The sequence below is a fragment of the Setaria italica genome, chromosome II (assembly GCF_000263155.2).
Source record: "Setaria italica strain Yugu1 chromosome II, Setaria_italica_v2.0, whole genome shotgun sequence".
NCBI lineage: Eukaryota > Viridiplantae > Streptophyta > Magnoliopsida > Poales > Poaceae > Setaria > Setaria italica.
The window spans coordinates 45,419,963-45,446,244 of NC_028451.1; the positions used below are offsets into that span (position 1 = coordinate 45,419,963).

Here is a 26,282-nt window from a genome sequence, read left to right on the forward strand (position 1 = left end):
TTGGGTTATAAACCCTAGACCTTGTTCTGGGCCTTAATGCAGTTAGAGTTTTGGGTCCATTGGGCCCTACTATGGAATATTGGGCTTTGCTATTTGTTCTCCTTTTACTTGAAATTTTAGTCCACTTTTATTTTGTTTAATTTTATGTCCCTTTATTTATATGATGCTTCAATGTTTAAGGTGACATTTTTTTGTGAAAGTATTTATCTTATATATTTACTATTTTCAAATGAATGCATGGACGACCTGGTGTCCAATGCTTAGGCCAAAAGTTTATACATACTACTACATTATTAGGTGATTAGACAAAGGAAGTCAGAGCTAAACTAAGAATGAGATCCTGTTAGCATGGTGTAGACTTTCCTTACCTTGGAGAGCAGGGGACACGGTGGTGGCGGATGGCAGGGGCGGCACTTGGTAGGGGAGGTGGAGCTTGACAGGGGCGATGCTTGGCAGGGGCGGCGGCAAATGGCAGGGGCGGCGCTTGGTAGGGGCGGCGGCAGATGGCAGGACCGGCGGCAACGGTCAGGGGCGCCGGCAGATGGCACGGGCGGCGGCACCGGTCAGGGGCGGCGGATGGCAGGGGGGCGGCGGAGGTCAGGAGCGGCGGAGGATGTCAGGGATGGCGGAATGTAGGGGAGGCGGCGACGTAGGCGAGATCCAGCCGGTGGAAGGTCCGACGGCGGCGAGATCCAGCCGGTGGAAGTCCGGCCGGTAGAGATGGCAGGGGAGAAGGTGTGGCCGAGACTTGGTGCGCCGGGAGAGGGGTGGCGGATGGGGGGAAGGAGGAGGCGGCGGAGGCGAGATCCAGCCCCTGGAAGGTCCGGCGGCGGCGAGATCCAGCCGGTGAAAGGTCCGGCCGGGAGAGATGGTAGGGGAGGAGGTGCGGCCGGGAGATGGTGCGCCGTGAGAGGGGCGGCGGATGGGGGGAAGAGGCTGGCGGCGGATGGCACGGGCGGCGGTGGCGATGGCAAGGGAGGCGGCGCTGCGCTTGGCGTCAGGGGGTGAGAGAGGTGAGGATAGGGTTGGAGCGGTGACTGCTGGCCCCAGCTGGATTCACGGGACGCGCGAGGGAGAACTGGGTCGGAGCGGTCCGTCCATTTTGGAGGAATCCGCTCGACCCGAATCAACTGGGAATATTCTTATCTGGGTCGAACCTGTTCCCCATTGTTTTTCAACCAAACGCGGGATGAAGGGGGTCGAACCCGTTCCGACCCGGTTCAACCCGGTAACCAAACACATCCTAAGTCGCATTCCCACGCCTCGCGTCCGCCTCTCTCTCTCTATCTCTCTCTCTCCTCTTTTAAACCCTCCTCCGCTCGAAGACACCACCCAGAAATACATCGGAACAAAAACGGCTGCAAATCTTCTCCGGCAGCGCCCGAATCCGGCAATCCGCCGCTCCGAATGGACCCAGGGTACAACCCCCGGACGGTGGAGGAGGTGTTCCGCGACTTCAAGGGCCGCCGCGCCGGGATAATCCGCGCGCTCACCACCGGTAGGCCACAGATTCGTGAACAGATCGATTTCCTTTCCTTCTGGCTGACGATGGGACTTCATGAATGGAGTTTCAGTTCTCTGCCATCTGTGGGGGTTTTCTGATGGTGCCGTGACTTGTTTGAGCTTGTTGTTGCTGCAGATGTGGAGGATTTCTACCAGCAATGCGACCCGGGTGAGTGAATTATTGCTCGTAATTGCGGCGTAGTGCAATTTTGGGCTGCTTTTGCCCCCAGGTTTTGTTTTTCCGTGCTCCTGGTTTTTTTTTTGGCGTGTACTGCATTTTTCAAGCAGGGATGCTTGTTCTGTCAAAATTCTCGTCAATATTTTTCCGTTTTATACATCTACTAGGTATATGCCTATTTTTTCTCAAAACTATCTGGGTATATGCTTAACTGGATGTCACTGTAGATACACTGGCCTTATATACCTAACTTTGAATCCAAAGAATAAATAACGCAAGTGTGCTGTGTGAAGTTGTGAACCCATGTGAGCAATAGAGTGAGTGTGACCTGATGCCCTTAGAATTTGAAGAATAGGGCCTTAATTGTAGGATCAAATTACAAATGTACCACTGGTTCTGGTTCTGAGGGGAGGGTGGGAGCTGTGGAAGCCAGCAGCATGACCACTTGGCCAGTAATGTACGGTTCAGATTAATCCAACGTCCACTGATTGCTCAGATCTGATGGCTTTTAAGATCTTAAGCTCAGATTAGCATCCTTTACGCTCAATTTTCCACCTTCATGTGTGCTCACATGAATGCCTTCCAAGCTGTGGGAATAAGACGATGCTGGGCTGAAAAGTGCCACATATGTAGGGGTCGCCTGTTTGAGTTTGGGTTGTTGGGTTCAATATCAGTGGGTCCTGCTTGGTAGGTGCAGTGTGATTCTTCTGGCCTAACAATAATTCATGTAGTTCTTTTGACTAGGAGGGGCTGGCTACATGCCTGCAATGATAGGAGCTCTGTCTCCATCTTTCCTGCTTGGTGTATGTAACTGAAGGCTGCTGGCAGTTGAGTTCTGACCCCATGGTGGTTGCTGAACTTGGCTACCGTTTGGTACAGTTTACTGTTGCACATGCCATAGAGGGGAGAGCAGTGGTGCTGGGATCTGCTAGATGATGGTGCAGTTTGATCACAAGATAACCTAATGATGGAGAATAGCTGAAATTCCACTTCCACCTAAATTCAAAATATTGTGTTGCTGCATGGGGCCTCTTTCGGCCTCAGTTTTCCTCTTCTTTGATGACATTATTGCCATATAGTGCATGCCATTGCTTCATATTGATGCCTGCAAGCCGTACAAATGACCTGGTACTGGCATATTATTGAATGTGAGACCAGGGAGAGCATTGTCATGATGGTCCTTGTTCTCAATTGTCATGAAAATTCTCAAATCATTTGTCAGTTCTCAAGCTGCCTTTGTGTTGATTAGATCTATTCTTGCTGAATTGAATTGAATAAAGAGGTGTTTCCCTAATGGCTAATGTCCAGGAGTAGGCTACTGGAAGCATGAACATTGAACTTTTTTGTCAGTAATTATAATCTTGTGAACGAATGTCTTTATCCCCTAGAAAATGGTGTCATGGAATAATATCCGGTCGGTAAGCTTGGAGGGAGGGAGGGAATTTCATTGATGAATTGAAACAAAAATAAGAGGGATGAGCTGTAGATAACCGAAATAAGAAATAACACCAAAAAGCCATTGGGCATGTGTAAATGCAAGGGATATCTCGAGTTACTAACAAAAGGCAAAGTCATCAGTTCCTTTTCTCCCTTGTTTACATACTAGCTTGATACATTGATTCTTCATGGAGTTAATATGATAATGTTATTTAATATTTAATAGTGTGCTCATAGCTTCTGTAGCTTGCTCTCTGTTAAAGCCTTAGGCGAAATATTATTTCTATTAGCCCATTTTGTTAGAGAGATCAGAGACGATGATCTTGATTTGATGTTTATTCCAATGTGTTTGGAAGGTTACCTGTGGGTTTGCCCTTCTTTCCAGCAAAATGTCTAATGATTATGGTATTGATATTACAGCAGATATGTTTGTCCATCCTGGCATGACCATGTTTTTTGCTCTGCAGAAAAGGAAAACCTGTGCCTGTATGGGTTTCCCAATGAGAATTGGGAAGTAAATTTGCCCGCAGAAGAGGTGCCACCTGAGCTCCCTGAGCCAGCATTGGGCATAAACTTTGCACGAGATGGAATGCTAGAAAAAGATTGGTTGTCGATGATCGCTGTACACAGTGATGCTTGGTTACTTTCAGTTGCATTTTACTTTGGTGCTCGATTCGGTTTTGATAAAAATGACAGGTTACATTCCATTCTATCTTTTTGGAATCTGTACTGCAGTTTCATTATCCTTTTTCACTACTTAGTGTTCCTTTTATCTATGAAATTCCCACTTCATATATAGCTTTCCTACAGACATGTAGCGCTTAACCTGCAAATTATTGGACCCAATTTTGGCAGGTGATAGGTCTGGGAAAACATAGTTTAAATGCTAAATGCTACTTAAAGCGTGGTGAATGTAATAAACCTTGAGAGTGTGTCATCTGTGAAGGGTTTAAACTGGAGCAGATGATGCATGCTAAGGTGAATGTTTCCTATTGTTTATCAAGAGGAGACAACTGATTTGCCCCTAGGATTATTTAAAAGAAGGAATAGTCAGTACCACTTGTGGTGTGGGTGGGTACTGGGTAGGATGGTATTAAGGAAATACTGAACATAGTTTTATGACTGATGTTAACTGCATATCTTGACCAAAACAATTATGTCTATCATTTTTCGTAGTCCCTACCACTATTTGGTATAATATGCTACACTAACACTTACCTGTTGCTGTTATGCAGGAAGCGACTGTTTGGTATGATTAACGAGCTTCCCACGACTTTTGAAGTTGTTAGTGGGAAGAGTAAAATCAAGGCACCACCGACCAATAATAACCATAGCAATAGCAAATCTAAGCCCAACAATAAAACGGTACTGCTTATTCTCTAGATATGCCCACAACATGCTCTAAACTCGTTCTGTATTTACCTACAAACGCAGAAATGTGGCATCTCTTTATGTCTGTTACAATTCATTTATTCATTATTCCATGTGTCTACTTAATTGGTTAATCCATTTGTTATCTATTTGCTCTTGAGAAGTATTTGTTGTCACTGTTAGTTATGCTTACACTCTTATGTTTGCTCATACTAGCTGTCAGATTTCCACGCTTTGCCCAAATCTAGCTGCTATTTTGCTCATATTAGCAATCAAAATCCACCATGCTCAAAAGTGCATATATTTTTGTTCATAAATACGTGTTTTACCCTCGTCCTCTGAAAATTGCAGAAATCATCGGAGCCTAAGGTGAAGCAGCCAAAGCCACCACAGCCCCAGGTGAAGGCAGAAGACCCTGCCCCTGCAGAGGAAGGCCCAGCTGCCGAGGAGGAAGACGATGGCGGCAGCGGTGCTAGCGAAGGCGAGCACGGGGAGACACTCTGCGGCGCGTGCGGGGAGAGCTATGGCCCCGACGAGTTCTGGATCTGCTGCGACATCTGCGAGAAGTGGTTCCATGGCAAGTGCGTCAAGATCACGGCAGCCAAAGCGGAGCACATCAAGCAGTACAAGTGCCCGTCCTGCACTGGCGGCGGTGGCGGCGGCAACAGCAGCAACAAGCGAGCCCGTCCGTCCTAAAGGGGACGTGGCCGGCGAGCTGGTTAGCAAAGCTGTTGCGGAGATAGTTGCAATGGCTGTGACATGTAATGGTGTAAACTTGTAGTAGTGCGGTTGTGCCCTTGTGGGCTAGGCTGCTGTAACTCTAGCATTCGTGTTTAACTGAATTTGGGGAGGAATTCATTTGATATTTGCTCTGCGCATCGGATAGCCTTTACTGTTCTCTATGTTCTGTGATCCGTGCGGAGGCCTGAAGCTTCGCACGACCCGATGTTCTTTATGGTCCGTGATCCGTGCAAAGACTGCAGCTTCGCACCTTTGCTCACCGGTGTTCTCTATGATCCGTGCATAGAGTCAGAGACAGGCAGCTTTGCTCGACAGGTTTGGCATTCGTTTGGATTATGATATGCCGATTTTATGGCCTCAGTAGGCATCTCCAGTACAGGCGCCTACTCAATCCCAAACATATTGCATACTCCAAAAAATTTTATACAATTATACATACATTAAGTATACTGCACATTGTTCTCAATAATTTGCTGTTCAGCCTAAACATACAAAGAATGCATCTCAGCAATTCTTCTGTTCTGCCAAACCAGCCAGGCATGCGGGACTATTTCTCCGTCTAGTACAAATATGCAATCGAAAAGGAAGCGAAAAACCGGGACGATGCATTCAACCCCATTCAACAACAAATGAAATCAAACACACGCTTTCCAATATAATATATGATAATCAAGAAAGCAATATAACATTTGACCCAAAACCGTATAAGTAGAAAGCTTGTAACGAGATACAAACAATTTGGCAGGGGTATCAGCATACAGAAGCAGCGAAGAAATCAAGAGAAACCACCAGAAGCCTAATGCTGCTCCACTGCAGTATTTACATAATCATTGAAACAAGTACCAATGGGATGTATATGAAGGGCAGCTTAATGCATTCAGTGGTAGTAACACTAAATGCATAAGAAAAGCCAACCTCCATGATTGATTTTGCAGGACCGCTCGGAAACAATGCACAAAATCAGCATGCTGCCGATACAAAAATCCTGCAGCAACCAGAAGCACCAAAAGGGCCTTGATTTCTGAAGGCACATGGACCAGCAATCTACCACCAAAATCACAACTATGATTTATACATGCATTCCATGAGCAGCATATATATAGACCAAACTTAATAAGGATGAACTATGAGAAAAATGATTGTTGAGTAAACCACAATATCTGGCCTAACTCAACTGCCCATTTTTCTCGAATTGGTCTAGCAGGGAACAAGTTCAAGTGGCAATAACACAATGACAAGTTGTATGCCTATTTAGACATGTCCTGCACATGGTCAAACTACAAATATTGCATAATAAAAGAAACAAAACCACATGCAAGAGATCATTTTCCTTACTCCCTACAAGAGTGCAAGTACAGCAGTAGAAAACCATTCAAATGCTGTACATACTTTGCAAGGCTAGCAATATCAACATTTAGAGAATGGCACACCAGAGAACAAATGTAGTCACATGAGAGGAAAATGATTGTTGGAGAAAACAGAATAAGCTAAACCCAACTGCCCATTTTCCTTCAGTTAATCTAGCAGGAAACACTTTCGGCAAAAAATGCATAGAAGAAAGCATAAAGCCGATACACACTATCCTGCAGAGCAACAGGCGATACAGAACTAAGAAAACTTGTGCACAGATCAAAAAAACAATGCATGTACAAGCCATTCTGATAGCTGTATAGTGTGTAAAAACAGAAACATGCGACCAAGCAAAAACAATTTGAAGATCATTGAAACAGAAAAAACGAATATGGTTCTGGGTACATGAGAGGAAAATGATTGTTGGAGAAAGCAGATATGCTTAACCCAACTGCCCACTTTCCTCAGATTGCTATAGCAGGAAACACTTTCGGCAAAAGACGCATCAAAGTAGCGTAAAGCCGATACACACTTTCCTGCAGGCATATAGACTAACAATGAAGACTATGAACGTTGCTAAAGAAATGAATCCATTCAACCACAATCTTATATACAAAAGAATACACTGGAAAATACAAAGAACAAATGACACTAACATAACCTTACTCATAATCACCTAAATTATGTGATGAGTTGCCAACAATATATTTCAGTATATATTCATGCGCCATATAAACCTCCAACAAGATTGAGAAAAGAAGCAGAAATAATATATTCATTGCCATTGTTTGCAACTTTTAAAAGTAAAGCTCTTTTTACTTGTGACAACGTTAATAACGAACATTACATGAACGCAAAAACTGGATCACAACCATTGGTTCACCTAAACTTTTTTACTTCAAGCAACTGGGATTTCTGGTGCAAGGGGCCTCATGAGCTCATCCTCTTCCTTAGGGGGGTGAATTGTAACAAGATCAGGTAAAGGCATGATTGGCCCTTGCTTTCCCTTGGGATCCCAGTCAAGCATAATCTTTACTTTGATACCAAGCACACCCTGAAAGCAAGTCAACTAGAAATAAGCGCCAGAAATGAAACTTACAAAATACCATTATACTATTATATACAGAATTTCATCAAGTAAAAGCATCAAACCTAACCTGTCTCAGGAGAACATGCCTCACAGCTGCGTCAATATATAGGTTGACAGGATGACCAGAAGAAATCATGTACCCATCCTTGAACTTCATGGATTTAGCACGTTGGGCCCTGAGCTTGCCACTAACAATAACCTGGGGAACCCAGAGTGCTTGTCAATATCTATCGAGAATTAACTCTAAATAGAAACTACACCGATTTTGCTTTGCAAGACTCATACCTCACAGCCCTTGGCGCCACTCTCCATGACAAACCTAAGAACACCATAGCAAGCCCTGGCAAACAAACAAAACTTTTAAGTCATGTAAAAAACTAGATACAAAGGGGAACAAAAGGTGCTCAAGAAAACAAACTAGAATAAAAAGAGAAAGCAAACAATATAAAGGCCAATACAAGCAATGTGGCCAACCAGAAACATACAAAAAGCTTATCACCAAAGCTTCTCTTCTCAGACGAGTTCTAGTTGGCACAGGTGATATAGTCATCTTCCGACACAAAGTTGGTACAGAGCAACCTATTTGCTTTATAGATGACTTGACACAGAACAGAACTAAAACCATAATATCCACAGATGCATTAGCTCATAGGTACACATATCCCTCCACCGCTCAAGCAATGGAACAGTAATAAATCCTTCCACTGCTTCTAAAAAGCGTGAAGGGTGATTGTCACTTTCGTCACCTTCGAACACAGGTCTGGCACAGCAATAAGCCGAGCCTGCTGTGAGAGTGACTGCAACAGCATAACATTACAGAAACGCATGTCCCATCAACATAACAGCATTGTATCAAGGTAAGAGCATAACCTTCTGACAGCAAGTCCACCGAGGAGCTTGTAGCGGAGGGACTCGGCCTGGGCGATGGCGCAGAGACCGCGGTTGTTCACCTTCTCCGCGTAGAGCTCGACGCCGCCCTCCGGGAAGTTGAAGCGCTTCTGAACCACAGAAGTCAGTTCCCTGATCCTCCTACCCTTCTCGCCTAAAAGGCATCGAACAACAAACTCAGCAACCAATCCACTGGAAACGCATCAAATTTGCACAGCGGTAATCGGAATGGATGTTGCAGAAGCGCACATACCGAGGACGTTCTGGGTGCGGGTGGCGCGGATTATGATCTCGGTGCGCATGGGGGTGACACGGACCTCGACACCGGAGTAGCCGTCCTCCGCGAGCTCGCGGGTGAGCATCTCGTTAAGCTCGGCGAAGAACACACCATCCGCCACGAACTGCGCGCGAAAGAGCGAGCAAACCAGACATCAGACATCAAATCCATGGCCCAAGGAAGCCGAGCTCGGGATCTAGATGAGGGCGGGTTCGGGGCCGTACCTTCCGCTTCTTGCTGATCGCGTGAGTGGTCGCCATTGGTAGAAGGGATGGAGGAGGGGCCGACGGTGCGGCGGCGGCGGCAGGAGAGCGGGATAAAAACCCTAGATTCGGATGTGGAAGGTGTGTGGAAGGAGAGCAAATATATAGAGGGTAACATGATCGGACGGCTAGGGTTTGTTTGAACCTTTTGTACGTTAGCCCCTGGCTCCCTTCAAATTTCGCTTTAAAGGGACGAGTGAAGACAGTGGCAATTTTTTTTTAAAATACTCATTTGATATGTGCATGTGCGAGTAAGGTCATTTTACATCTTTGTTGATTTGTTTGAGATTTTCTATAGTGACTTTCTTCTTGGTACAGAGGGTTCAATTTTTTTTGGATAAAACCATTCCCTCCCGATACAATACATGAGGATTAGAGTGAAAATGAACTAATTTCTCTGCATCTCCAGACGAGTATCCTCTTTTTGAACAAGGGCCAAATGAACATTTAGTCATTTTAGTGTAAAGTTTAGCAAAGGATTAATATTTTCTTGGAATTTTGCATACATCTTCAATCACAGTAAAGAGGGGACACGCTAGACTTTCACAATGGAGTAGAGGTTGAAATATCGGTCTGGCAGTTCATGGACAGCTAACTACTTGGCACTGGCTAGAGTTATCTTGCTAGTTGCTACCAATAATGAGTGTGTTCTTTGAGATACGATGAAGAGAAAAGAAATAAATCGATAAAGTATAGAGAGAAGAAATAAATCCTTTGATGAAGGAGAGGATGGCAACATCAACAAGAAGCTTCAGCTACATAGACACATGGAAATGGAAGCACTGTAACCCCAACATCATCTCCGAAGAGACCAAAGGGAGATCATGCATTCATGCTTGTCTTGTTAAGAGATCCAAGAACATCCAAAGGGAGATAATGCATTCATGCTTCTGAGAAACGAAATTGTTAAGAGATGCAAACATGCCCGATGATTTGACAGCCACATTATTACCTACTACGTATTGGATTTTAAGTTAACTGATAACTCCTGCCAGAACAGGTACATAACACGTTCGCTACCAAGATAGCACGAATCCCACCAGCATAAGTGCATAACACTCTGGCAGGTTGTGGCGTTGTGCAACTCCAAATCGAAATGCTGGCTAAACTATACAAAGGTGCTTAAGCTTGCACATGAATAAGTGTCAGGAACTCAGGATACAACGTGCCCAATGGCATACACCAGTTTTGAATTGACACTACCAGCTTATTAGCTACTAAACCAGGCTGACGATTCACTGAGCAGCCTTGGCAACCGGCTCGAGGGCTTCAATCATGACAACACTGTTCCCCCTGATAACCTGCAGAATATATTTGTTGTCAGAAATATATCATACCATCCGAATAAATCGACACAAGTATTTTCATACTGATGGGTTTGTGCGGAGAGTATATTCGATAAGGTGCGAAAAGGAAGACAATTACTAACCACCATCCCGATGTCGTTCTTGTCGTTTCCGTTGACCTCCACTGTGTTGTCCACGACCAGATTCATGAACTGATCAAATCCACGAAGGGTGCCAATGACAACACGGTTTGCATTCAGCTTGACTGGACAAAATTGAAGATAGCTAGTCAGTGAATATCTCATGGAGGCAGAGGGGCGAAAAAACACTATATCAGCAGTGCAACATTGTAACAGAGGGAAGGAAAATACACTATCATGCACAAAATAGATAAGCAGCAACCCAACAAAATCGGATAAAATTATACAAGAAGTTCAAACATAAGGAGGAACCAAGACTTCTTCTATCATCCATAATTCCATATTTTTAGGTACCTTAGTCTAAACATGCAAAGCATGAGAAAATTACGCTGCAGCTTTATCAGGCACCACGTCCATGATTAATACAAGATTTACTCTAGATGACAATACTATTAGCAGTCACGATCCAGCAGTCAATACTTTCATAGGCGCACAACTAGTGCAATAGTAAGACCACAAAGATCAATTAGCTCCAAAAGATTTCACATGACAAAACAAAAGGCGGAACAAATGCAAATATGGATCTTAAAGCTTCGCTCATGTTCAGGTCAGACAAGTTCCAAGGGACCAAAACTGGTTCATTACTTTCTCAAGCATAATACTTGGCCTTAAGGCTAGGGAGTACAGCTGTTTGACCTCCTCAAAGAGTCACTGAGTTAAGAAGTACGGTTATCCAATCATCAAGCTGCTCTATAAGAGTAACTATGACAGAAGGAGCTTCACTTGGAACTAAATCCATAGCCTTTCAAATAAGTTCATTTAGAGCAGCCTAATAAACGAAGAAGCGAGAGATAAATGAAAATAAGAGCCTACTTATAGAAGGCAAGAAAACAACGGCAAATAAAAACAGGCCTAATGGCAACAAGGTGCAAAGATCATAAGAGACTACACATGATACAAAGTGCACATGTACCTGTATATGTAAGGCAGCAGATGTTACACACTTAGTCTATGAAGCAGAAAAAACAGTAAATGCCCTATCAGAGTAACTATGACAAAGAAGCATCATTTGGACAATAACTCCATAGCTTTACTAAAGATATCATCATTTAGGGCATTCGCATAAAAACATTTTTTCTTCAAAGCGGAACAATGGAACATACAGTTATACATGGACATTCAATAGATACCGCTGTATTAAAAAAATCAGAAAAGCTGAAGGCACTCAAGCAAGCTATCACAGGTCAACTCTAGCGGAACTCAATTGCGCTAAGACAGAAACTAGAGACAAATTGAAGACAGACAGTGAAGACCATTACAAATCAACAACAATATTCTATATTTCTCTGAACCCAAACAATCCCATATACTACCAGTTAGGAGAGACAGACGGAGGCAACCAAATAATTACAGAACCCTTCTCACAGCCTAGATTATCACCCAAACTTCAGCTTTTTAACACGCAGCGAAGATAATGTAATACCCGCGCATACTAATCGCAGGAGCTAGAGTTACTATCTGTGCACAACCAAGTAGGCTAAAAGCTGAAGGATCTGCAAGTACTTACTTTGGAGCTTCTTGTCCATGTACCTGCAATTCACCGACACACAAAAAAAAGGCGGATTAAAATCCAATCAAAACAGAGGAACAGCAACAGAACAAATCGAGCTCGAGAAGGGCGAGATTATTACTTCTTCAGATCCGGAGGCTGCCCCGACCGGCTCATGGCGACTCCCTAACGAAGGATCTACTACAAGCTTCTCCGACCAACCAAACCCTAAGCCTTGCGAAGACAGAGAAAGGGGTAGCCGCCGCCGCCGCCTCGAGAACCCAGAACCCTAAATAATCCCCGGGCCGTCGACCGTGGTCTACAGCAATGCCAAAGCTTATTTCCGACACTGGCATGCGGGGCCCCGTGTATAAGGTTTGGACATGAAAAGTACCAAAGAGCAGGGATGTTTGTACAAAACTCACCATATCGGCCCGGCCCGGTCCGGCCCAGCTCACGCGTGCGAACTACGAGCTCCCAGCAAACTGCAGCTAAAATGAACACAAGAAACGGTCGCGGTGCTATCTTCTTTTGGTGCTTAAGGGGGTGTTTGGGAAACACCTGTTAAAGTTTAACACCTGTCACATCGGATGTTTGGATGCTAATTAGGAGTACTAAACATAAGCTAATTACAAAACTAATTGCACAGATGGAGTATAATTCGCGAGACGAATCTATTAAGCCTAATTAGTCCATGATTTGACAATGTGGTGCTACAGTAACCATTTGCTAATGATGGATTAATTAGGCTTAATAGATTCGTCTCGCGAATTAGCACAGGGTTCTGCAATTAGTTTTATAATTAGCTCATGTTTAATCCTCCTAATTAGCATCCGAACATCCGATGTGACACTGTTAAAGTTTAGCACCTCGTATCCAAACAGCACCTAAATCAGCAAACTGGATGGTCCAGGGCTCAAGGGACATCTTGACTCGATATCACTTCCACATTCTATCATACACCTATCACTTCCAGGGACACAACTTGACTCGATATCAGCAAAATAAAGATTCCAAATTCCGAATTGTTATTATATTCTGACCTTTTATAAATAAAATTCCTTTTTTTAAAAACGTAAAGGGGCAGGAGCATTGCCATATCATATAAGGAGAGAGATGAGTGAACCGTTTACATAAATAAAATTATATGATGAAATACAAAAAATCCACGTGAAGTTTCTGGATCTCAAATATATTACAAGTCCATTCCAACATGATGTTGTCATACAGAATCATCTGGATGATATTTTCATGTGCGGCATCATCATTATAGTAATGTGTGAGCTCTGAGCCTCTGACATGTAAGGCAGCCTAACCTACATTACTAACCAATCAGGGAATTAAACTAGTAACTAGAGACACGCATGATGACCTATCAGCGTAGGAATATTAGAATATGCCTTCTGAAAATCCCATTGTGCTTCATTCTAGAATGGACTATCGTCTTTGAACAAGATTGGTTTTATTTGCACAGACATATTGTGATCTGTCCATTGCTCCACTAACATCAGAACATCGAAACAGCTCATATTTCTCTATTTCAACCTTTTAAATGGAAGGTCAATCATGCTTATATTCTGATTGTATGAGATTTGTTTTGAGATCAAGGCAATTAATTCCAAGTTGAGCAAATACCTTCAAATTTGTCTTGATATTACAAGGTCCAGTTATCCAATTACCTGCAAACTGCAATCATAAGAGCTTTCTTGGGACTGTTCCCCATGCCGGGAAACATCTACTTGCTGTCCCCTGTACATGCTGCAGGGAGCTGACCCATATCGACATAATATGACTACCATTTCGCACCATCTTGGTATCGGTTGGTTAACATGTATCAGCGCCAATATTTTCTTTGCTTGTGCATTATTCGCCGTTTTTTGAAAAGCCACATCAGACAGTCTGTTAGGTTCAGTGGTTTCTGCTGACGGCAATCTGGTTCGGGAGCGAACGTTATTTTGGGATTGGGAAAATGCATCGATACCAAGGAAACTAGTAGAATTTTCCGGGGGAGTGTACTGAAACATCATTCTGAAAAGGACGTTGGGTTGGCTTGTACCAGGTCAGGTTTCACCTGTCCGTTGCCCTGGTTTACCGTCGCTAGCTGCTTGATCATTGTCTTGTTTGCAGCTCTGGTTTTCTTCTGTGGTTACAGTTTGTTTGTTCTAACCTAGGCCTCAAGCTAACTCCCTTACTTGATTAAGCATGATGCTTTTTGCACGATCGGATCCGGGGCCGGATCTGCATGGGGCGGCAACCGGCGTGTTCGTGGCCCGTGCTGGCGCGGCGGCGGGATGATGGCCGGCTTGGGCGCGGTGCTGCGAACGGCAACGGTGACAGCGGGATGACGGCCGCCCTAGGCACGGTGTTGCGGACGGCGACAGCGGGATAGCGGCCGCATCGGGCGCGGTGCTGCGGACGGCGGCGGCGACACCGGATGACGGCCGCACCGGGCACGGTGCTGCGGACGGCGGTGGCGCCCTTGGGCGGCGGTGGTCGGAGGCAGCGTGGTGGGGCATGGCGTGTGCGGTGGCAAGGGCGCGCCGAACTGGCGGCGGGCACGTGCGTGAAGGGTTGAGCAGCGCGGCTCGTAGAGGCTGGCCCCGGGCGCGGAGATGAGGTAGCACCGCGCGGGGGAAGGAGTGAACCGGCCAGCGGTGGCGGACGGAGGGTGGCTGGTCCGACGCGTGGCGGCGCGATGGCGGCCAAGTGGGGCGAGCGACTGGCCGGGACATGGCGGTGGCGTGGTGCCGCAGCCGGGGTGGCTGTGCAAGGTGTGCCAGCGATGCCATGGAGGCGCAGCAAGGACACCTGGCGCAGGAGCGTGCTGGCAGCACCGAGGTGGGGCTGCGGGCGTCGTCGGGCCACCTCTCCTCACTTTGAGGAGTTGCGGAGGCGGCGACGGGAGAGAAAGGCGGCTGAGCTTTGCTGGGGGCTCGCGTGGCGTGGAGGAGGCTGCGAGGTGTGGGGGTCCGGTGTGTGGCGTGGAGACGTGGTGGTGAGCAAGCGGAGGTGGAGGCACAGCGACGTGGTGCGTGGATGTGCGAGCCGTGAGCGTGCAGTGAGGGTTGGGATGCTCTGGGCGAAAGCCCTCGCCGGCGTTTGCTTGCGGATATGACGGCGGCTCCCTAGGGCGTCGTTCTTCCCGCTGGGGGCGTCATGTCTTAGCTACAACCCTGCTGCATGGGGTACTCTAGGTGAAAACCCTGTCTAGACCCTGGACGAGCGACGGCGGCGCCATTGGCGTCGTGCCCTCCTTGGAGGCGTTGTCTCTAGAGACCCATCTCGGTTCGTGACATTGCTGGTCCATTGGTCATGGGCGGCCGCAGCTGGTGGCATCATTCTTCCTTGGAGGCGCCATTAGCATCGTGCCCTCCTTGGAGGCGTTATCTCTAGAGACCCATCTCGGTTCGTGACATTGCTGGTCCATTGGTCATGGGCGGCCGCAGCTGGTGGCAGCATTCCCGCCGCGTGGAAAGCTAGACGGGTGTTGCCAAGGCCATATGGAGGCGATCGCGGATATGGCGGCGGTTAGGGTTGTCGCATGGTTGTCGGCTTGGCTGCTAACAGCGGACCGCGGCGGCTGGCGTTGCTTGGCAATGGTCAGAGTGGCGTGGGACTACGTCGGAAGACGGCGACAACGGCATCGTGGGACAAGTAGGCTTGCAGCGGACCGCGGTGGGTTGATCAGCTTGGCTGGACTACCCGGTGCGGTAAATCGTCGAAAGGTGGCGCAAGCGACTTCTCTGGTTTGTTGACTTGCCGGCGGAGGTTTTTGTGTGGGTGAATGAACGAAGCGAAGTCGACCTACGACGGTGACTTGGTTGATCGATGGAGATCTGGTGGAGTGGGGCAGCATTGCTCACCACTCTAATGGTGATAAAAGAAACGGATCCGTGACGTGGAGTACCGTGACGGGCGAGGCAAGGCTCCCGCATGTGGTGTTTCTTCAAGGCGACGAGAGCAAGGGGGAGTCCAACGACGGATGGGGTGAGGCTCCCGCGCGTTGTGTTATTGTGATGGCGACTGCGAGGCAGCCTGCGAGAGGTTAAGATTCGGTGGTATCACTCCGTCAGATGGCGCGTGGTGTTGCAGCGGCACTACGGCGGAGGGTCCCGCATGGCGGTGGGCTTCTCGGGGCAGCGTAGTCTGCTTCTATCGGTTCCATGCCGACACAGGACCACACCTGGAGGTTTCGGCAAATATATGAGCGTGAATATTGGTGAGTGCCGCCGTGGTAAGTGGAGTGAGGAGGTCACGTTGACGTCCCAATTCAACGGGTCAGGTGTGACGTTCTTAAGTTGAGTGGTGACCCGTGTTAATGTCCAATCCAACTGGACAAGTCTTTTTATTTTTCTTTTCTTTTCTTTTTCCTACCTATCTTTTTCCTACCTATGGCCTTCCAGAACTGTAGTCTTGCATTTTCTACTATATCAATGAAACACGCACTATCTTGTGCGTCGTTAAAAAGTGTATTTTCTACTATATGAGTCGTTAGAAAGTGTATTTTCTACTATATCAATGAAACAATGAAACACGTACTATCTTGTGCGTCGTTAGAAAGTCTGTTCTAACTTCTCTATGAGAAAAACCCTCTGCCCATTTGCTCGTAACCTCTAACATATTGGAAAGATTTATAGACAAGGTACTTCAGCGCAATGCGCAGAGGCTGCTGCCTGCTGCTGTGCAATGGTGATCGAGCACGCTCAGACCTGAAGCAACGGTGGATCAAATTCTACAATCTGACATCACAAGTTGCCAAATTATATTCTTTGAGGTAGACAAAAACCTGGAACTACACTCCATTGCACCAGTCACTGGTTGCAGAGAGGCAGAGTGCAACAGAAAGGTTAGGCAACTGCGTATTTCACTATTCTGATAGTCCAGAGTTTCTAACAAAGCATGTGACCATTTTGACAAGAAAGACCAGAACAAAGCTAGTCACTACTCCCAACAAATTTTCTGGATGAGTTACAAATGAAAAGAAAAGAAAAAAAGCAAAATCTGGCCATCCGTACTTAATCATAGTAGTCTTCATCTGTTTACACAAAACAATTGCTTCATTAGAATCTTTAGAAATGGACAGGATTTTGATTCAGAAAAAGAATCAGTCAGCAGTCATTCGAATAGAAGTTCAAATGGAAACTTACGTGCTTCTTCCGCTTGGTTCCAATCATCGTCGTCGTCGTCAAACTCAATATTCTACAGGTTGAAGTTCAAGGTATGAGGTATCAAAGTGATATAAAAAGGAATTATGCATATTTCTGAAGCCACAAACCAAGATCCCCTGTTCTACCTAACAGAAACCCCAGCAAAACAATTCAGCGGTACTCACCTGATTGTAGTCATCATCTGAATTTTCTTCCTCCTCTTGTGCTTCTTCTTCTTCTTGTTCATCCTCCTCATCACCTTCCTTTTCCACCTTGCTTCCATCCTTCAAATCACCAAGACGATGAAGGAATAAAAAAATAGTAGAAAAAACAAAGCTACATGCTTCTCTTGTTGGCAAAAGCTTTGCTACTATGATGAATTGAAACAGAGCTCAAACTTTAAACCAGTCATAATAAGAACAAATTTAAACATACTCACTAAATGAACATTATATACAACTAAACGAGACTATGAAAAAAGGACGATGGTGATGTCCTTACCTTGTGCTTCTCTTCTAGCTTCTCAAACACTTCAAATGCATTTTCATCTGTCAAACACAAAGGTAGGATCCAAGTAAAAAGTTGAGGTATAGCTGAGTAATATCTAGCAGTAGCAAGTGTTCCCTTCAGTTATTTGTGCTACCCAACAGGAAATAGAGTCGTGAAAATCAGATTGCTCAAGTACTATTTCATGAAGAAATAAAAAGGATATTATCCTTTAGTTCTTGAAAGTTTTCAAACCTGAATCTTTATCCCACCGGAGTTTCTTGTTGCTTACTTGTCCTCTTCTAGACCCTGAAAGAAGCAGAATACCATGGTTGCTATGAAACATAGAGCCAGCAATAAATTTCACTGTACAGAACTATGTTCAAGAGAGTCAACATTACCTTGTACCAGTTCAGCAGGGAAATTTGAAGAACTTAGTTTGAGATATGATGCAAGAGCTTCACGTTTGGCTTGTGTCTTGCGTTTCCTATCAGAAAATCTTTCAATCTGTTTGTCTTCATTCTCTAATAACATATCAAACATAAGATAATTAAACTAAAAAATTAACAAAATAAAGCCAGAAAAAGGCCAAAGTAGAATGGAAAATAAAGTAATACCTAAAGATGATAGAGTGAGCAACAGAACAAGGTAAAATACACTAGTAATGAAAAACCAAATGATGCTTTAAGACGCTGAATTGTGAGTTTGCAAAATTGGTCCTACAAGTCTCTCAATTCTCTACATATCAATATCATAATCCAAAGAGCGGCAGCTAGTACAAGAAGACAACAAATTCAGCAATGCAGATGACAAATTTGCCACACGCCGAAACAGTATACAAGAAAAGTTCAAGTGCCTAAATGTCCAGTAAAAGGCAGGACTAGTTTGTGTAAAGACAATAATGAAGGTTGAGGATCCAGATTTTGCAGTCAACCAAAGTAGAACAAGGGAAATAAAATACCAAAATAGAAGGGCACTCAGTAATATAGGTGCTCATTTTTCATAAACTAGGAAAAGTACAAAACTACCTTCCATCATTTCCTCAAACGAAATATAAAGCAACTCCACCATTTCCACCAAATACCGAATCAACTAATATACTAACTTCTTCTTTTTTTTTGAGAATTGTTGCCTACGGTAAATAGATAGACCAAGTTTGACAGCTGCAGGACGATTCATGTGAGGCTTCAACCCAATTCTTCAACCAACTACTTGAAAGAAACATAAATTGCAGCCTCTAAATACTTTACAGGAATGATTGTCTACCTAACAGGTTTAGAGCAAGCAAGCAGCAAAGCCATATATCAGGGTACAAGGAGCAATACCATTACAAAGAATCAGTAGATGTAATAAGTATAAAAAGGTTAGCCATGAGAAGTTCAGCCATAGTACTTTTCTTGAGAGCATCCTCCTCTAGGTGGTAGCAGGAAGTCCTCCAGAACTCCTCGAGCTTCAATGTGGACACTATCAGCGCCTTCTCCTCCTTGCTCGCCTTACGGCACGTCATCTCCGGCAGGGTGATGTCCTGCTCATACGCCGTAATCAGCCAGCCAGACGAGTCACCGCAAGAAAAAGGCAATTTGGAAGCAGCACATCAATTCTACACCATGAAACGAAAGGAGCGGGCAGAGGGTGAGGGGGTGGAGCGGAGACTGACCGGGAAATCCTCGTGCGGCACGTGCTTGGCCGCGTGGTCGAACCCGCCGAACCCTCCCCCTCTCCCGCGGCCCCCTCTTCCACGGCCTCGGAACGACATCGGGAGGGAACGCCGCGAGGTAGCAGATGGTGGCCGAAGGGGGCGGTGGCGGGGAGCGTGCGGCGCGAGGGGAGAGGGTGGCGTCGGCGGTGAAAGCGTGGGCCTACCGGCCCGCTGTTTCGGGAGTCGAAGGAACCGGGCGGCGCGCGCCGATGCTGCTGCCGAGATTTAGCGGCGAGTTCGGGAGAGGGGAGGGGTTATTTAGGGATGCGTGCGGGTTCGGCGCGCGGCGAGGAGCGCGGCGCAGCGTCGGCGGCCGGCAAAAACGGCGGTAGCCGGTAGGGCAGTGTATCGTGGGCCGGGGGACGGTTCTGACGGAGTGGGCCGGGGGACGGTTCTGACGGAGTGGGCCGGGGGACGGTTCTGACGGAGTGGGCCGAGGCACTTCCAAGGGCCCGTTTAGTAAACGGCGACGGCCCAGCTTCATCGATTCTGAGCGGGATGGACGACGTGTGGCACTGGCCGCATCTCCCTCGCCACCCTCCATGTCCCAAACCGCAAACCCAGAAACTGATCGGAAAGGGATCGCCGGCCGGATCGCAACAATTCTCCGCCACCGCCACAGCCACAGCCACAGCCACAGCCACACAGCCGCGCCTTCTTCTCCGTCCGGGCTCAGCCGCTCTCTCTTCCTCTCTTCCTCCGGTTCATGCTCATCCAGCTTTGGTGGGGGTAGTGGCAGACGGCCGGCGACGAGGTGGGTCCTCCTCCCTCTCTCGGATCGAGGCATGGTGGTGGTTGGGGTTATCGATTAGCGTTTCGGGTTCGGGGTTGTCGGGGGAGGGCTCCATGGCTGGCGGGCTTAGAGGAGCGTCTGGCAGGAGAGGCGGTAGCGGATCGATGGTGGCGAGGCGAGGCGGCGTGGGCGCCGCCGGCCGGGCGGCGGATGACAATTGGCGGGGTGGAGGGCGGCTTGTGGGGTGGCGCCGACGGCGGCGCCATTGCCGGCGGCCAGGTGCGGCGGTGGAGGCCAGCGGTGGCAGGGGCAGTACGGGAGTCCGGGTTCAGCCGGACTGTGCATGCCGTCGCCCCAAATCTTGCATGTTCATTTTACTTTTTGATTAATTGGATGCCTCGAGCCCATGGATTTGAATAATGCTGTTTTAGGAGCAGCCGATTCTCACCTCGCCTGTCATGCCTTTGCTGCACCACTAGATAACATTGCTTTTATTATCTATTTCTCTTATTGTGACATCTAGTTTTTCGGATAAGAAATATTCTTGTAAAATTGGGCCCCAAGGGCTCTGTATTTTACTGCCTCATAAGTATGCTCTCTTTAGTAAATTCCTGGATGAAGTTGGGCGTAATGTTTACAAGTCTCTCAAGGAAATTTGCGTCATGCAGCTTAACATTCAGTAATGGTGTTATCACTTATTTCCGCATGCCCTCTAGGAACACCTTCAATTTCTAATTTGACAATTTGTGAAGTTATCAGTTAACAATGTTGCAATGACGCAGAAGGCATAAATGGAATTATCACTTACTATCTCTTAAGCAAAATCATGACCTGAAAGCTTACCTCTCAAGTTCAGAACCATCTTCTTTGCAGGTTACTAAAATGGATAAGCTCAATGGTTCTGCACGTCTTATGATTGTTTCAGACCTTGACCATACAATGGTATGTATGACTTTCAGCTCATATGCTTGATTCGACGTGAGCTATCTGTATGTATGGTTGATGTTGATTCTTTTGGGACGGGCTAAAACTTGCAGGTTGATCACCATGATGAGGAAAATTTGTCCTTGCTTAGGTTTGGTGCCCTATGGGAGTCCATTTACTGTCAGGATTCTCTTCTTGTCTTTTCAACTGGACGATCGCCTACTCTGTACAAGGAATTGAGGAAAGAGAAACCTATGCTGACCCCGGACATCACTATCATGTCTGTGGGCACTGAGATAACATATGGTGAGGCAATGGTTCCTGATGATGGCTGGGAAGAATATCTGAATAATAAGTGGGACAGAAATATTGTTGTACAGGAAACTGCAAGCTTTTCTGAACTGAAGCTTCAGGCATGTTCTGCTGCATGCATTATTGCTGTCTTTATCTCTATTCTTTTGGTTGTGAACTAATAATGCATTATTGTACATTTGCATGGATACAGCCAGAGACAGAACAGCGTCCACACAAGGTCAGCTTTTTTGTTGACAAGAAGAGTGCCCAGGAAGTCATAAAATCTCTTGCAGAGAAATTGGAGAAACGTGGGGTGAGGCACTGTGCATCATGTCACTGTGTTTCGGTTTTGGCACATCTCTTTTGTATATGCTCTGAGTCCACATTATGATTGATTGCTTTATTTCTTGTAAACAGCTAGATGTGAAAATAATATACAGTGGTGGCCAGGACCTTGATATATTACCTCAAGGGGCTGGAAAGGGCCAGGCACTTGCATATTTGCTTAAGAAGCTAAGTTCATGCGGAAAGCCACCAAACAATACTCTTGTTTGTGGTGACTCTGGTAATGATGCAGAATTATTCAGCATCCCTGATGTGCATGGTGTCATGGTCAGTATACAATATATTGCATGATGTGTATAACAAAGTTCATGCCTGAATGAATAAGTTTACTGCAACTTCAAAATTTTCAAATGTTTAGGTCAACAATGCCCAAGAGGAACTACTTCAGTGGTACACAGAAAATGCGAAGGATAACCCTAAGATAATTCATGCAAGTGAGAGATGTGCAGCTGGTATTATACAAGCTATTGGGCACTTCAAGCTAGGACCTAACGTTTCTCCTAGAGATGTGGACTTCCCTTATGTGAAGGAGGCCTCCTTCAAACCTACAGACGCTGTAGTGAAGTTCTATGTTCTCTATGAGAAGTGGCGCAGGGCTGAGGTTCCAAAGTCTGACTCAGTTATACAGTACTTCAAAAATATCACTGTAAGTACATAGCTTCTCTGTTTGATTTTCTTGTACTAAGTCTAGCTCTCTCCTCATACTCATAGTGGCATGTGGATGATTTAGCTTATGTATGTTAAAGCGTGATTCTTCACCTTGCATGCATATTATTCTTAAAACTTTCCATAACTTCCATAACAAACTAACAGAGAATGCACATGGTAATGCCTTATTACTGTTTCATTAATCTTATAAAATTATTTCCTTCTTATTTATTCTTCATGTTAGCATGCAAATGGGGTTATCATCCATCCTGCTGGGCTCGAGTGCTCTCTCCATGCATCCATAGATGCATTCGGATCATGCTATGGTGACAAACAAGGGAAAAAGTACCGAGCATGGGTGGACAGACTTTTTATCACACAGACTGGTTCAGATAGCTGGATGGTGAGATTTGACTTGTGGGAATCAGAAGGTGAGTCTTGAATATTAACAGAACAACCAAATGAGCTTCTTGTGCCATTGAATACAGTCTGTTCAAGGTGTAATCGTGTTACGCAACTTTCATCTCTGCTCAGTCATTGTTTTTCTTTGTGACTTGTAGATTGCGTTGCTTATATTTCATGACCATTTCACAAGAGAATCTCTTTACTCAATATGTACAGTTTTGAATGCCAAATTGTTTATGAAAATGATTAACATATTCATGTAGAACTTTGCGACAATACATACATTGTTATACCCTTCCGGTTTTCATTTGTAGTCATATCCTTATGTGTTTTATAAATACTAGCTAGCTCATCGAGATGGAGAATTAAAACACAAAGTGCACACTGCTGTATGACTTCGACTCTGCAGGAAGAAGATATAGTTCATGGGGTTTTTTCATATCTAATAGCAAAATAAATCCTTACTGGATAGGCAAACACAAATATTGGTATTAGCTGATGGAGACATTTAAAGATTCAGGAAATCCTTTTCATGTACTCCGAACATGGAAGCATTCATTAGTCATATCCTTGTATCTTTTGCAAATGTTAAATATTTCATACAGTTAGTGAAAGTACAAGAGGAAACCTCAGTATATTTGTTTACATGATGGTTTGTATTATTGGGATATGGTGGATAACATGTTATACATTATCGCAGTTAGAATACTGAAGAGGGCATTGTATTTGAATGTAGTGTAGCCATGGATGGTTGGTATAAAATGCATGTGGTAGAGAAATGATGATACTGTGTTTGGTACCTTTAAATTCCTCTCTAGTTTATATAAAGAGAATCTCCACTTAATAGTTTGGGTTCTTATGACGTCTAGATTAATTATTAATATGCCACATGATCTATGGTCTTGGTTCATGTGCTTGCTCAGCTTTGTGATGTATGTATCAGTAACTAGTTACTAGAAGTGTGCCTTATTCTCCAATTCTGTACAATGTAGGACATAACATGATGTGTGGGAAAACACATGTAGGACATATACTTTCAACTGTTTGTTTCCTAGATGTTTTCATTTATCTATAATTTAAAAGCTTTCTACAGCATTCATTTCATTCGCTTTTTTGGCAACTGATTTTGACCTTAATCTTTCATACTTTCAGGCGATGTGCGTGTGTGCTCTTTGTCAAGTCTTGCCTTGAGTCTAAAGGTATGCCAGCTTTTGCTTTGCTACAATACCCACGCTTACATTTTGCAACATATATGAAGCTCATACGACTATAATATTTCTTGTGCCAGACTGAATCCCCCGAGGGCCTTGTGGTAACACACATCCACAAGACATGGCTCAACGGATACTCTACAGGGGTTGAGCAGGCGTCTAAGCTTTAGACCGATTTACCACCTCTCCGGGCAGTCCAATAGACTTTTCTTCAGGATAGAATAATATACCTATCCGAGAAAATTCTTCGTTTCCTGTTTATAATGTTAACTTCTTCCCAAAACCGTACTGGAGGTTGTCCAGGGAGAGGATTTCTTGCCTACTTTTTTGGTACGGAGTATGTAAGATAAATGCTCCATCTCATGACTTTCATGAGAAGTTGGAAGTGATTCATCTTTGGCGCGCGCACACACACACACACTAATTTCGATGCATAATGAGTGCTATTTTAGTGATCTGCATTACACCCAAGATCTCATGCAATTACATTACATTGTTATCACTGTTGATACTAGTGTTCTCGATGCTCCGTTGCCAACAAGGAAGAACCTTGCTCAGATAGTCAGATGTGCTAGCCAGCCTGGAAAATCGAAGCTGCTGCTACCTTGCAGCTGTAGCCTGTTGCCTGCAGCCCTGCATGAAGACGGCGGTTGCAGACAAAAAGACGGGCGGCGGTAGTAGGGAGAAGTAGCGGGGGCTCTTATCCATCTCCTACGGGGAAAAAAATTAAACCAACATTTATTCGAAAAAAGTTGAGGCAACATTTCTTTAGGAAAAATTGAGCCAACATTTTTTAGAAAAAGTTTTGTCCAACATTTTTGGAAAAAAAGTTGCACCAACATTTTTTCAAAAAATGTTGAATCCAACCTTCTTCTTCGACTCCGGCGGCGACCGGCGAAGCTCGTGCGGCGGGTGGTGGCGGCGGCAGGGGAGGAAGGGGAGGGTGCTGGTGTCGGGACCCATGCCGGGAGGGGATAGGGGAGGGAGGGAAGGAAGTTAGGGTTTAAGTTTGATGTAGATCTAATGGATCTCATTACTTACACGAATCTCAAATACTGCCTTCCGAAAGATGGATAGATTTTCCGACAAGTAGCCATTTTGACGGAGTGGGCCGAGGCACTTTCAAGAGCCCGTTTGGAAATCGTCAAATCTATCTGATTGGACCCAATCTTTTTTTTAAAAAAAATATAGCCCAAAAACGCTTATATTCTTCAGGCCAACAAGACGACGGAAACCACTGTCAAAAGACAAGACGAAGATTAACTCTGACTGAAGATTAACTCTGTTTTAGCTTTTTCACCAAGTTTGGGGGAGGGAGGCTGGGGTTATGTAATAAGAGATGGTGCTGGTGAAGTAGTCCAAGCAGGTGCAGGAAGATTGAAACATGTGGGTAATGCCTTCCAGGCTGAAGTAATGGCGTGCATGGCTGGGGCTAGAGCAGCGATTGAAAAAGGAATCAGAAATGTAGTTCTGGAGGCAGATTCTCTTATGCTTAAGCACTCCCGCGGAGACTCGGCAACCTCCGCATGGTCTCCTCGTCGTCAGCCGGGTGCTGCGCAGCCTGCCACCATCCTTTACCTGAGTGGCGCTACACCTGCTCTTCCTTCGGACTACACACCGCTGCCGGCGGCCGTGCGGCCTTCCAGGGCAGCTACGCTGGCGCCCAAGGTCGCCATGGCGCTGTCGGCCAGCGCAGCTTTGGAAGCCCTGTCGGCCAGGGATGGTACCAGTACCACGGCCCGTCACCCCAAGCTACAACTACAACCATGTCATCCAGGGATACGGCGGCCCTGTCATCCAAGGTGGATATGGATACGGCCATCCTACTATCCATGGCATCTACTGCCCCCCTGTTACACCTGGCGCCGGCCACGGTGCTACCGGCGGCAGTGGGCAGAGCATTCTCCACAACCCGGGCCGCCTGATGACTTCCGTAGCCAGGTTTCTCCTCAGGGTCGCGATCAGCACGGCAGTCAGTGGCTTTGCATTGCATCCCATGTTCTGTTTGGGTGCTGAGCGAGCTTGAATGATTGACTGCCGCACACAAGCCATCAGCTCGGCACGTAATCAGCTACTGCCTTTCTTCTTTGCGAGAAGTACCCACCAGCTATTGCCTTTGCCCTTCTACTACGACTTTCTTCTTCCTCCATGCGTGGTTCCATACGCGTGTGTACATGTGATGTGCTCCATAAGCGCTTACTTAGATCGACGGCTAGCTTGTAGCCAGTCTGTACGTAATATATTGTCTTTTGGTTTTCTGTTGTTTTGCTTGTGCCGTACTGAGTTATGGATACGTTTGGCATTGGCATACTGTTTT

The 26,282-nt window shown here is 45.7% G+C and overlaps 5 protein-coding genes across 6 annotated transcripts; 2 read left to right on the forward strand and 3 right to left on the reverse strand.

Moving 5' to 3' along the window:
• Positions 1–1,267: 1,267 nt before the first annotated feature.
• Positions 1,268–5,377, forward strand: LOC101753336 (PHD finger protein ALFIN-LIKE 9). Its single transcript, XM_004958223.3, has 5 exons — positions 1,268–1,498; positions 1,640–1,672; positions 3,586–3,814; positions 4,354–4,483; positions 4,841–5,377. Exons 1-5 carry the CDS (start codon positions 1,408–1,410, stop codon positions 5,183–5,185), a joined length of 828 nt encoding a protein of 275 aa, XP_004958280.1. The 5' UTR covers positions 1,268–1,407; the 3' UTR covers positions 5,186–5,377.
• A 1,896-nt stretch (positions 5,378–7,273) lies between these two features.
• LOC101752930 (40S ribosomal protein S3-3) lies at positions 7,274–9,204 on the reverse strand. The gene is made up of 6 exons (XM_004958222.2): positions 9,060–9,204; positions 8,812–8,959; positions 8,541–8,712; positions 7,956–8,010; positions 7,738–7,869; positions 7,274–7,634 (listed from the first exon to the last, which is right to left on the reverse strand). Exons 1-6 carry the CDS (start codon positions 9,093–9,095, stop codon positions 7,479–7,481), a joined length of 699 nt encoding a protein of 232 aa, XP_004958279.1. The 5' UTR covers positions 9,096–9,204; the 3' UTR covers positions 7,274–7,478.
• A 752-nt stretch (positions 9,205–9,956) lies between these two features.
• LOC101752518 (probable small nuclear ribonucleoprotein G) lies at positions 9,957–12,394 on the reverse strand. The gene is made up of 4 exons (XM_004958221.4): positions 12,216–12,394; positions 12,092–12,114; positions 10,528–10,649; positions 9,957–10,399 (listed from the first exon to the last, which is right to left on the reverse strand). The coding sequence occupies exons 1-4, from the start codon at positions 12,248–12,250 to the stop codon at positions 10,334–10,336; spliced, it is 246 nt and encodes an 81-aa protein (XP_004958278.1). The 5' UTR covers positions 12,251–12,394; the 3' UTR covers positions 9,957–10,333.
• A 4,513-nt stretch (positions 12,395–16,907) lies between these two features.
• LOC101753747 (glutamic acid-rich protein) lies at positions 16,908–19,701 on the reverse strand. Its single transcript, XM_004958225.3, has 8 exons — positions 19,364–19,701; positions 19,099–19,231; positions 18,108–18,230; positions 17,962–18,015; positions 17,722–17,768; positions 17,406–17,504; positions 17,221–17,272; positions 16,908–17,108 (listed from the first exon to the last, which is right to left on the reverse strand). The coding sequence occupies exons 1-8, from the start codon at positions 19,460–19,462 to the stop codon at positions 17,089–17,091; spliced, it is 627 nt and encodes a 208-aa protein (XP_004958282.1). The 5' UTR covers positions 19,463–19,701; the 3' UTR covers positions 16,908–17,088.
• Positions 19,702–19,934: 233 nt separating this feature from the next.
• On the forward strand, positions 19,935–24,429 carry LOC101754411 (sucrose-phosphatase 1). Of its 2 annotated transcripts, none has more exons than XM_004958227.4 (9): positions 19,935–20,159; positions 20,995–21,080; positions 21,176–21,475; positions 21,568–21,669; positions 21,774–21,968; positions 22,060–22,347; positions 22,594–22,780; positions 23,907–23,953; positions 24,043–24,429. In XM_004958227.4, the coding sequence occupies exons 2-9, from the start codon at positions 21,021–21,023 to the stop codon at positions 24,133–24,135; spliced, it is 1,272 nt and encodes a 423-aa protein (XP_004958284.1). In that variant the 5' UTR covers positions 19,935–20,159; positions 20,995–21,020; the 3' UTR covers positions 24,136–24,429. The 2 variants fall into 2 exon arrangements, with proteins under 2 accessions (XP_004958284.1, XP_004958283.1); XM_004958226.4 differs by having other exon boundaries at positions 21,012–21,080.
• Positions 24,430–26,282: the final 1,853 nt, after the last annotated feature.